Genomic DNA, 13,312 nt, shown 5'->3' on the forward strand with positions numbered 1-13,312 from the left:
CATATACTAAAATGATATTAAAAAGTCTAGAAAAATCGGACCTTGAAAAATAATTATATTTATAATTATAACAGTAACTAAAAGACATAGCTTGTGAATTCAATATCTACCACTGTATAAAACATTTTTTATTGAAAAAAAAATCTTTGGGTCCTTTAATTTTTCTTTCAATTACATCCTTTACTATTAAATTAATTAAAAATTATACTTCATAATTTTTTTTATAAAGAATCATAGTCTCAAAAAAAAATAATGTAAGGTAGAGAATATTGGATTCACAACCTCTTTTAGCTATTGTTGAAAAATTTTATTATTCAACATTGAATTAATTGAAAACTAAACTTCATAATTTATTTCAATTTATTTTTTATATAATTATCACGGCTTTAAAAAATTATTTCAGTAAACAATGTGTTGTAAGGTAGTGAATAGTGGATTCACAACCTCTAGTTATTGTTAAAAAAAAAGTTCCAACATGCTGTGGTCCTAGATATTGTGGAAAACAAATTCTGATTATATTTTTTACAAAAGGTTAAAAAGAGGGATTGAAATTGAAAGTGAAGAGAATTGATGATTCTTTTTCTAAAATAAAAGAATGTGTCAGAGCTTTTTGATATAAATTTTGCCTTAAAGATTTTTTTCAATATTTTTGGTCCTTTTAGTTTGACAATTATATGTTTTAGTCTAAAATTTTATTTTGTTCACATATCACTCCATGATTTTGAGAGATGAGAGAGAGATGGTCATCAAAAAATAATAGAGGAGAGACAAAAAGATTGGCAGGTTTGATTCCATTGATAAAAAAAAAAACAAATTTAGTGTTAAAGTGTTTCTCTCGATAAAAAAAATATCATTAAGGTGTGTTTGAACTTTACAAAACTAAAAGAGGTTGTGAATTCATTGTTCATTAGAAATTCTTTCAATCTTCTTTCTATGAGGATATCATAGTCTTAAAAAAAAATATCCCAACATTGAATTAATACTTGATTTTATATAAAAAAATCATTTTATTGTTAAAAAAATTAAAAATAAGAGGATCAAAATTGAAAAGTAGCAGCCGTTTTAAAAAAAAAAAACAATTGTGATGTATGTGCTTTTTTGATAATTTTTTCCTTTTAAATTTTTTTTTTCAACTTTTTTTCGTTCATATTGAAGAGAAGAGCTATATATATCTAGGTGTTTTTGAGCTTCTATGATGACGAAAAAAGTGGATCAAGATTGAGAGAAATTTTTTCTAGATTGATTTTGCAATTTTAAACTGATATGGGAGTTTTTTGAGTTTATAAATTAGTTTACTTATATTATAAGATTGTTTTTTAAGTATTTTTGGATAAAAATAGTTTAAAATTTGCTTTTTATAGTCCAAAAAACACCGATTGATTTTTTAGTTACCTCTCCGATGATTGAAAATTAGACGTGTAAATAATTTGTTGTCTATTTTTTTATATAAAAAAAAAACAAATTAATTAGATGATATGTCATCTATCTATTTTGAAAAAAAAAAAAAACTCAAACACATAGGCATAAATACTTATGTGGACGTGAGACGTCATTTTTGCCTTTACATTATCATACTGGATTGCAATTATTTCCTGTATGAATAATAATATTATTGTCTTGCTTAGAAGTGAATGGAGATCTGCTTAGTTGTCTTCTACCTCATTCATGCAGCTGTCTTCTTCTACCCTTTGTTTAGAAATGGAGTAATATGTTGCTTAACTCTTTGCTTTATACAAATCTGATCTGGGAATAGTAAAACAATAATTGAGAAAGAAACACAAAAACCGTAAGTGGATATCACCATCACCCTTTCCATTACATGGTCAAAGATAGCAGGCCCTGGAAGTCTGATAACATTAATTCAGCGAGCGCAAGGCATCGGCCTCCAGTTCTGCAGGCCACATTTCCTTCCTTCTTTCTTTCTTTCTTTCTTTTTAAGTTTCTAATGGTAGTTCCTCGCAAACCCTCTCAATCTAATGGAGACGCAGAAAAGGAATATTACCAACTTAATTTTGTCACCACCTTCATGGCCCTGCAGGTCCCAAGTACTGAGCTGCCACTCCTCTCATGAGTACCAAAATAAGATAACTTGAAGATGTTGCATCTGTCTATTTTTTGACTTTGTGAGCTTCGTCTAATAATGTTCAATCAAGTAGAAACAATGGAGTATGCAGGACATCTTTCCCTATCGTGTAACTTTATATTACTGCGCATAATTTTCTACACGACTGTTAGATTAAGCTTGTTTCCTGTTAGTTTAAAATTTAGTAGAGATAAAAGGTTGGGAAAGCTTTCATATAACGCCCAAAAGTTTCTAGCCAGGATTTGCAATATTCATATAAATTATGAATTAGGATTTATGTGAGATCCTTAATACATAATTTTATGTTCATGTGCTTTCTATTTTTCTTGTGCTACTTCTGTCTATATCAGTTGATATCAGAGTCCAATGATCTCAAGTTATTTCTTGTTATGTGCTATAGTCCCATGTTATTTTGTTTGTTGCAAGTTGCTAAATAATCATGGCTAGAAAAGGTCGCAAAACAAACATGTTCAGGAAAAAAAAGAGAGAGAGATTCTTCTCGGGAAAAAAATGTTTAAGAATTGATGATAGAAGACAAGTATAGACAAATAATAGAATTGAAAAGAGGTATTCGGGTGATACAAAACATGTGGGAACAAATTTCAAAATTAACCTGTCAATTGACGGAGATGAGGAGCCTGAGGGATCCTAAGAAGAGTGATCATGAACCCATGGCTAGTTTTAAAAACTCGTTTCCAAAGCATGAGCAAGTGAGATAACTTCTTGATCGAGATGAGTATCGTGAAGATTTTGGTTATCCTATTTATGGTAAGATAAATGTGGATTGATATTTTTCAGTAATTATGATTTTTATTTTGATGATGATAATATTAATGATGATATCATTGACAATGTCCTCGTTGATAACTTAGAGGTTGAGTGCAAAGAAAACATGTAAGGTGCTCAACAACAACAAAAATTATTGATTTAAATTATGCTGATATTTTTTATTACAAGTTTGTTATTATCAAAAAGGTAAATGTATTTAAAGGTTATATAGATACAACACATATTCATAAAGCAGGGTTGATGTTTGCAATTTATTACTCTAGAAGTCAATGGAATAGAGAAATAATTTGTCAATTGTTATTTCTTATTTAAGTTTTAAGAAAGTCGATACCTAAAATTGTTATACACTTGAAGCAAACAAAGAAAAAAAGTCGAAAAGTTTTGATTGGACATCCACAAAATCAAGGCAAGTGTAATTTGAACTCGGTGACAAGTTTTTTCTAACTTGAAAAGACTAATATAGGAGATTTTTATCATAACACGTAGCTTTATATTATTGGACATAACTTTTAATCTAACCGTTGGATCAGACTGAAATTCTAAAGGCTATGTTTTTCTATAAAGTTAAAATTTAGTAGAAAACAGAGATTCAGAAGGCTTTCAAATAATACTGAGAAGTTATTGTTCAAGATTTTAAATATTTTCTTAATTTATTTATAATTCCTTATTTTATTAAGTTTAGAACTCTTTTATTATTATTTTTCAACTTTATTTAGGATGTTTTTTCTAGTTTATTTAGGACTTCTATTTATAGATGCCTGTAGAAGTTGCTTTTGACGTTGTGATTTCTTGGGGACTCCCGAGTTTTTAATATATAAGATTTAAATAATTTGTTATAAAGTTTGAATAGTGAATTTCTCTATTTTCAAATTTTGTAAAAAAATAATTTAATACAAATTAAAAATATAAAGCTTGTTTGTCGTTCAATATATAATATAATATCAAGTGATTCAGAGATACATCATCCACACACACATGTATTTATATAATTCATACAGCAAAACTTCATTTTTTTTTTCAATGCATGTGAATAGAAGTTTTATAAATAAAATAAGTTATTTCAATTTTTTTTGAAAAATTAAATGTTTGTTTGATTAAAAAAATATAACATATAAAAAACAAATATTATAATAACTAATAAATATTACCTTTTCATTTTAATATTTACTAGCATTACAAATTTGATTATAATAAAGAATAAATATTATTTGAAGTTTTTTTTATTACTAATGTTTATTAAGCATCTATAATTGAATTAAAACTCTTTAAATATCTTAAGAGAAAATATAAAACTTCATAAATCATTGAATGTTATACTCTAATAGTTATATTTTAATATCACAAAATTGCAATTTGTTCTCCTAGTATGGTATTAACTCTGCGATTAAAGGAGTCTTTTTTTCAAAACAAAATATATTTTATTCATGGGATATGAATCAGGTATATGATGTAAATTGAAGCTTTATGTAGTGTATAATTAAATTTTATATGAAAATATTAGCTTAGCATAATTTATTAATATTCATGAATATTTTTATTTTGAATTTTAATATTTAAATTATATGTAGGTTGAATATAAATTAAGTCACATGCATGTATAATGAACATTTCTGTTTAAAGGAGATGCTTAATATTAGTAGACTTTGTCAAAATGAATAATAAAACCATTGTGAATTCTTTCATTCAAAAGTTAAAAGTTATCAAGACAATAAACAAAGATCTACCATAGAAAAAATAAAAAATAATTAGATATAATAATTTAATAAATTTTAATATATTCAAACTTTCATATTGTTGCTTTTTATATGCTTTTAAAAAAATATCTTTAAAGTTCGATGGTCTAAATAAAGTACTATTATGGGATGACTTAAAGAGATTATTGTGTGTTATAAATAGGTGTATAATTAAAAGAAAAAAAATTATTAGTATATTTTTAGAAAATAATATTGAGCATGTATTGTAAGAATTATACTATACTGGTACCCTTTCTTATTTAAAAACCAAAGTAGGATTATATATTTGTATTAAGATAAATTACAGAGTTAGTATTGAGTTAAAAAAATAATAATACGGTATTACTGTATGTGAATTGCATTGTCCATTATAGTATAATCCTATAGTTTTGCCCTTCTTACACAAAATAAATTAACTAGTTATTAGGGGTAATTAAGATAATCTTTTTCATGGGATACAATCATCATTATCATATTGATCGAAGGCAAATAAGTCTTATAACATTTTAGATGTACAATAAAATGATTTAAATACCTTTAAAGCCAAATTTTTTTAAGCTGAGATCCAGAGGCTTTTCAGTCATTTTACTTCCTTTAGCACAATAAATAACTTTATTATCCTTAAAATTAAAAAAAATTAAAAATAGCTTCAAGATGTATTTTTCATATTTTTTTCATGCTTTTTTTGTTATAATTAATTTGAAAAAGGAGGGAATCAATCTTTTAACAAATAAAGAATTACAATAAAAAGAAAAGGTGGTCAAATCATGCAACACACATGCTAGCGAGTGGACGCTGCCTTCGCTTTTCAGGAGGTGCATGTGGCATCGTAAGGTGGCTAAAAACATTAAATCATCATGTCATCCAAAGCATCCAATGACACTGCAATTAATGGGGAGGTGCATGTGATGAGATTCGCGACAGTGAAATATTTTTCTTCTCCAAAACTTGAGGATGAAGTTATAAAAAGATAAATTTAAAAATTTATCTCAAATAAAATAAATAGCAATCAAAAGAATGGAGACTAAATTTGAAAGATTTAAAAAATAAAAGGGGATGAAATTGAAAAAAAAATAATTTTATAATTTTTTTATAAAAAAATATTTCAAATATTGAATGACAAGATCGGGAAAAAACCAAATGAAAGAATTAACCCAAAAAAACAACAATGAATGACAAATAAAAATACTTGAGATAACTAAGGTTATTTTCGAGACCAATGAAAGATTCTACATAAAGCAAATAAATAAAAAGAACCAAACCTAACCTTCAATTAAATAGATGTTAAAGGATGAAAACAAAAAAGAAAAATAGCTTAAACAAAGGAAGATAAAAACAACGCAAACTCATAAAATTATCTCTAAAACTCATAATCTGTGAAATCTTGGATTCGGGTTCAATCAAGATGAACCTTAATTTTCAACAAAAATGAATGATGAAATTGTGAAAAAATATATATCAATTTAAGAAACTTTCCAAAGTAGTAGTAGTGGTGGTGGTAATAATAATAATAATTAAAATAATGGAGATCAGATTTGATAGAAACTAAATCCAAGTAGGATGAAATTGTAAAAAATAACAATTTAAAAAATTATCCCAAGCGATCAAAAGAATGGGGACCAAGTTTGAAAGATAAAGAAAATGAAAGGGGTGAAATTAAAAAAGAATTATAATTTTATAGATTATTCAAAATAAGAGAAATAGTAATTAAAAGGACAAGGATCAAATGTTAAGCAAAAATATTTTAAGAGGTTGGTTTGAATTTTTAAAGGGGTTGGCGCAAAATTCGAAGTGGGTAGAGAGAAGAAGAAAAATAAATAGTAAATAATCACGACGTCAAATCAGAGATGCATTTGGATTCCATGCCACCCCATCACAAAGAAAGGGTCAAGACCTTTTAAATGCTTATTGGGAACGACAACGTTTGGTAACCGAACAGGCTCACACGCACCACTTAAAAGGCGTGAGAGCCACCTATCTACCGGCGCGTGTGTGGCAAACACCAACAAAACTTTTCTTTTTTTAATAGTAAACGTTAATTAAAATACCGAAATGCCAAGATGAAAAAACCTAAACATCACTAAAGGATAGTTTTGTTAATTTTGAACCCAATGGTAATAAAATGATTTAACTTTAATAAATAAATAAAAACAAGACAAAAGCCCTTGAGTTTTAAGTATTTTAGTTGTTCTAAAAAATTAAAAAGATTAATCTACTTCCTAAGAATTTGAAAAGAATATTGAATCATGATAAAAAGACCATTATGCTCCCAATTCCTAGCTCAATAGTTTTTTAAGCCAAGAGAAAATTTGTCAAAATACCATTCTATTGAATAATTATTTATAGATTTACACTATAATGCAAGTTAGATCAAAAGTTTTTTTATCATAAAAAAAAATCTAGGTGTTGCTAATGTTTTTTCTAGTAGGAAAAAAAATTAAATCATGTGGATATTGATCTTATGTGACCCAATTGATTTGACAAGTTAAAAGGCAACTCAAACAACCGGTAAAAGCATAGTTTGACTCAAAATAAACATTCAAGATGATGTTTTCTTATAACTATTGAGACGACAACGTATTGAATCGATTTGGGTCAACATGAGTTAACCTATCAATCTGCATGTCGGATTATTAGTCTATGATAACTCCATGGAAAGAAAATCAAAATAAATTTTTGAAGTTTAACTTCCAATAAACTTAATGTTGAATGATGAAATTGAAAAAAAAATAAACTTAATCAACCCGAGTTAACCTATTAAACTTCAATCCTAGATAATGAGACTGAGATAATCCAATAGAAAGCAAATTGAAATAAATTATGAAACTCAATTCCTAATCAACTCAGTATTGAAAGATGAAATTAAAAAAAAATCAATTAAAAAAGAATACAAAAAACCAACTCAAGTTAACCCAAGTTGATCTACTAAACTTGTGATTCGAATCATGATATGATAATAATCTCATAGAAAACAAACTGAAACAAATTATGAAGTCTAATTCTCAATCAATTCAATGTTGAAGAATGAAATTAAAAAAAAAATAATCAATTAGGAAAATAGAGGGGAACTCGAGTCAATCGAGTTAACTCGTCAAGCTCATTGTTCGGGTTATGAGATCAAGATAACCTCATTAAAAGTAAATTAAGAAAAATAATAAAGTCCAATTGTCAATAAAACTAATGTTGAAAGATGAAATTAAAATTAAAAAAATTATAGATTATAAAACACTATTATAGTGAATAATAGTATTTTGGAATGAGAGATAAAGTTTTCTTTTAGTTTTTTTTAATTGTCAATGTTAACTATATTTTACCTTCTTTTTTTTCCTACATCACAAGGACACTAAAAACTCTAGTCTTTGGCGTTTGCAATATTCTCGAGATTTTGACAAGTTTGTCTATATAACCAAAGAAAATTATGCCAAATCACAAGTTCACAGTTGAAAATAGCGTATGAGAAAATCAATCAATGAAAGAAATGTATGCAATGAGTAGTAGACATGATTCTCCATCTTACCAACCGAGCGCAGTTGCCCATCTCCAGAAACTTCTGCCTGGAAAGTCTCCTCTGTTTATCACCTGAGGCGACTGTCAATAGTGTTGCTGACTTAGTTGTCACTCACTCCTGTGTGCTGATCAGCTATCTAATCAAGAACTCGAAGAATCGACAGTGCCTTAATCTCATGCTTCTGACATGACATTTCAACCTCCCTCCCTCTTTTTTTTTTTTTTACCTTTTTCTCGTAACCCAGATCTACTTACAAAGGTAATAACTCCAATTATGCACTTTTCACACGTTCAGCCACATTTTGTCGATCTAAATTGATCTTGCACCTTTAAATCTGTGCCATTTCTGTTCATCCTTTCCCGTGCCTCGTGTATTTTAATTTTACCAGCCATTTCTGTTCATCAAACGTCCAGATCTATTTCCATGCACATTTTAGTTTTACCACAATTTAAGCAAGATATATGTTTTGATTTTTGAATAGTTGCAGCCATGGCATGGAGAGCATGCGGCTCAATGCATGTCTATCCATGATCTTTTATTAGGATAAAGATTGAGACTTCAGTAGCATCTTTTCTACTTCTTCTTTTTATACACGTCTGTGATACTGACTTTAATATTAGCTGTAATGATTGACGGCTCAATAATTTGATTAGTACCTTTCATCAAAGCTAACCGAAATTATTTGATCCACTCTCATTTCTTTCTTTATACACCTTCCTATTCTTGAGAATAATGTTGTTGTTTATTTTTATCTTTAAGAAATAGCTTCTTCTTTTTCTATGTTCTATTTTCCAGTAATTAAAAACCTATATATATATATATATACACATAGACACACACACACACCTTCGCTAGTCATTGCTATAATTCCAGCCAAGTTCTGGTTCCTGTCAAGATCTTCATCCTTCGGTACCCAGAACGCTAAACTCAGCCCAGATTTAAAGTAGGATTATAACCGTACTTGTGTGGAGTTCTTGGAATGAAATCCTCTTGATATCTATGAATTTGATGGAAGTGCGAGAATCTTACAAGATTTTTAATCTTTATGTTTTTGGGACAGGAATAGAACATTCTGAGTCACAGATTCCTTGATGATAGAAAGGAAGTTACATGATTAAATAATAAAAAGCACTAGAGCATATTATCAATCTTCATTGTACTTCAAAACAGTGCTGTAATTCAATATCATAAAAAAAAGGTTGCATCTTGGTCTCAACCTTACTAGCTGTTTCACTGTCAAAAGATGAGAGGTACTTCAAGTTGGGAAGATATGAATGACAAAATGGGCAATTAGCATATAACATGAAAAGAGATAGTGAATTAATATATTAATAAAAAGTTTTGTTAAAATAGTATACTTTTAAAAGTAGTTGTTCTAAATGGCAACATCAATTAATTAAAATTTTATTGTTATTTACAACCGTTATAAAATTTTAAGAAGGATGAACCGGTCGACCGGTTCATAATGGTCGTCAGTTAAATCAACCGAACGGTTAACACTGAAAAACTTTTTGAAGTTTTAATTGGAGTTTGTTTTTTAGTCTACAAGTTAGATAAAAATATATATTTTGATTCATAGAATATATTTCAAAGAAAAGGTTTGTAAAATTAAGATTTTTATGTGATTCTGTTAATCGGCTTATACAATAGGATCAATTAGTCGACCTTGATCATGACACTTAAATATCTCCATAGAAAGCAAATCAAAATAGATTATGAAGCTCAATTCTCAATCGACTTAGTGTTGAATGATGAAATTAAAAAAAAATCAATTAAAAAAGGATATGAAAACAACCTGGATCAACTCGGGTTAACTCGTTAAACACTATTCTCGGGTCATAAGGCAGAAATAATATAATAAAAAGTAAACAAAATAAATCATGAAATCTAATTCCCAATCAATTTAATATTAAAAGATGAAATTGAGAAAATTTTAATTAAAAAAATAAAAAAACCTGAGTCAATCGGGTTAACTCGTCAAATTTGCGATCCATGTCATGAGAATGTGATAAGTCAATAAAAAATCTAATATTAAATAATAAAATAAAAATATTTATTAAAAAATCATTATTTAAATGAATAATACTTTATGAGCAGAGGTATAGAAAAATTATAATCAATCTAATATCTGAGTCAATCGAGTTAACTTGTTAAATTCATAATTTGTGTTATAAAAATGTGGTAACTCAATAAAAAAAATTTAATATTAAAAAATAAAATTATAAAAAAAAAATTAATTAAAAAAAGAGAGATGAAATCACAGGCCTCTTTTAGTTTATAGGTAATTAATAGAACAAGAATAGTTCACCCACAACGTCAACTTCCTTTCTTTCGGAAGAATCAAATAAAGGAAAGCCATTAGCGGAACCTGGAGCGCCGCGAGAGCCCCAAAAAGTAGGTCTCCCACCATTAGAAGAATCCATGCTAACCAAAGCCTTCTCTGGATCTATTCACAAACTCAATTTTCTTTCAATCTTTAATAATATCTCACCAACTCCAAACCAAATGATGAATTATGACAAGTATCATCCGGGGACCAAATTATATATTATGTTTCGATAATGTCCAGACATCAACACTAAATGGTCATCAAGCATTTGTAACCATGGAAAGAAATAACGCACCAGCAATTCATTCCAAAGACACCAGTCGTATCGAAATTGAGAAATATAATTTGGTAAAAAGAGGAAGGAAGCCATGGTTTAAAAAAGACAGATTACACAAGTACGTACAGCTGAAATATAAAGCTTCAGGAAAAAAGGGAGTTCCGTGATTTTTCTTGTGACAGGAAGTTCTGTATTTAACAACTATATAAGTAGCTAGATTAGGCACCTAACTTCAATCCTTTGATCTTTCTTATTTGCATGAAAATGGAATATGTTTTTTTCTCTCTTTTTTGTTTCCAATAGCTTCATCACCATTTTATGAATCACCCCGTCTTCCACGATGCTCAGTTTTATATATCAACCAGACAGAGCAGGGAAGCAACTTTCGGACCTAGCAAGTGCAGCGGCACGAATTGCTCCGTTCGTTTTGTTAGGACTACTTGGGGTTGACCTTAAACCTCTCGGAGAATCCAAGCTTCTTCTCAGGATTTGTCTCATGGCGGCTATCAAATGAGTTGTTGGATCAGGAGGTGGCCCTGAGGAAACAAACTTCTTGCAGAAGTTCATGTGCTTTGTCATTGCTTCTTCAGTGCTAATAAGCCTCTCAGTCCTTACAATTTCATATTTTATAGCCTCCGCACATAACCCACAAATCCATTTTCCATGATATCTTTCGCGTACTCTTTCAATGTATGCTGGTGTGCACTCTTCGATTAGGCCACAGCAATCACATTTGACTGACTCAACCTCTATCTGTGCAATGAGTTGTGTTGCTGTCGTTGCTGCAGCTGCAGCTGCAGCTGCTGCTTGTGTCTCTGGTGCTGAGACCACCACAGGGTCACTGATTATAGTAGTAGACATTGCCAATTACCCTATAAATCAACCAAAACAACATTAAACCATTAACAAAGGAGTACATGATTTCATTTCAATTCGGTTGCCAGCTACTTATTACATGATTGAGGTAATAAAATAGAGAGATGTGACCGTTCTGTTTTCAAATTATGATTTCTTAGCTTCTAAAACATGAAGAAATAAAAGAAATAAGTCATTATTATCACGCGTTCCGCGTAGAAAGCATATAAAAAAAAAGGTGTTGAAAACAGTTGCACATAAAGGCAAAAAGAAAGCCTTTATGTCTGGTTTTTCTTTGATTCTCTGTTCACGGCAAACAGAACAGCAACATATTCATCATATAAATGTCTTTGAAAACTCATAGCAAAGAAAAAAAAAAAAGACGAAGACGAAGACATTTGAAATGGTCAAGAAAGATAAACATAAATAAAAATGAAATAAAACAAAATAAGATTTTTCCCACTGAACAAAAACATTGAACAAAATCAAAGAAGGAAAACTTGCTTTGCATAAAAAAAAAATATATATATATATATATAGGGAAAAAAAATGAGAACAAAATTCTGATAAGAATAATTATTACCAGCAGAAGCAGAACAAACTAAAACCCCTTGATGAAATTTTATTTTGTATGTTGTTTATAGCTATCTGCCTCTCTACTTCTGCTAGCTACCTTGGCTTTGGTAAATACTATCTCTCCTTTTCCCACTCTCCTTCTTCAACCTTCACTTCTTCTTCAGCAAAGAAAACCTCACACATCAAATTCATTTCAAAAGAAAACTTCCTTCTTTCTCTAAAAAGAATAGAAAATCTTAAACTTGCATCAGTCAATCAAGAGCCCCTTTACTGTTCTTGATAACTTTCAAAGAGAGAACCGAAACCAAATCTTTAAAAGAACAAAAACCCAAGAGATTGCTTTTTGTTTCTCCTCCACAGAAAATACAAGAAAGAGAGAACACCAAGGAGAAGGAGGAGAGGTAAGGAAAAATATATTGCGGGAAGAAGAAAAAACACCAATGATTGAAGCTTTAAAGAGTAACAATCCCACGTCGACAATTGATGCTGTCAGTGAATTCTGACCGTTGATTTGTTGATTGCCAGCTAAGCGTCTATCATGTTTGTGAAGAGACGACTATTCTTGGCCTATTATGTGCTGTTCATGAGGTTTTTGCCTCTTCATTCTTGCATTTCCGAGTCCAATTATTACATGCCACGTGTTATGCACAAACGTGTAAGGTACCGGTCTGCCCTGGAGATATCCTTAACACACAAGTTGCTAGCTAATCAAGTAGTTAAGTTTTGTGTCTATCCAACAATGTGGTTTCAAGTTTCAACTGAGAGCTGTTGCTGATTCATTCCATTACTAATTTTGGGTGTGAGCAACTGGTAGATGGATTTATTTATTTTTTAAAATTAGCATAGTTTGTTAAAAGTTTTGGGACAATATTGCATATTAAAAAATATTTTAAAAAAATATAATTTAAACACAATTGTGTTTTATAATATCGTTTTTATACACAACCATTGTTTATAATAATGGTTATGTCTCGTAATATATTTTTCTACACAATCATTATTTGAAATAGCGATTGTTTATTAAATATTTCATAACATAGAACATGTTTGCATATTAATTAATCTTAACAAAAATTAACCAAGAATTTTATGAAGATTCAATGGTCAAGAAAGAAAGAAGAGATAAGGTGACATGTTATAAGAAAGAAATAGAAGAAGAAGA

General features: G+C 29.1%; 1 protein-coding gene across 1 annotated transcript; it reads right to left on the reverse strand.

The window, feature by feature from the left end:
* Nucleotides 1–10,765: 10,765 nt before the first annotated feature.
* LOC133700366 (uncharacterized) lies at nucleotides 10,766–12,582 on the reverse strand. The gene is made up of 2 exons (XM_062123872.1): nucleotides 12,158–12,582; nucleotides 10,766–11,591 (listed from the first exon to the last, which is right to left on the reverse strand). Exon 2 carries the CDS (start codon nucleotides 11,578–11,580, stop codon nucleotides 11,077–11,079), a length of 504 nt encoding a protein of 167 aa, XP_061979856.1. The 5' UTR covers nucleotides 11,581–11,591; nucleotides 12,158–12,582; the 3' UTR covers nucleotides 10,766–11,076.
* Between the last annotated feature and the right edge of the window lie 730 nt (nucleotides 12,583–13,312).

The sequence above is a fragment of the Populus nigra genome, chromosome 8 (genome assembly GCF_951802175.1).
Source record: "Populus nigra chromosome 8, ddPopNigr1.1, whole genome shotgun sequence".
In the NCBI taxonomy this organism is placed as follows: Eukaryota; Viridiplantae; Streptophyta; class Magnoliopsida; order Malpighiales; family Salicaceae; genus Populus; species Populus nigra.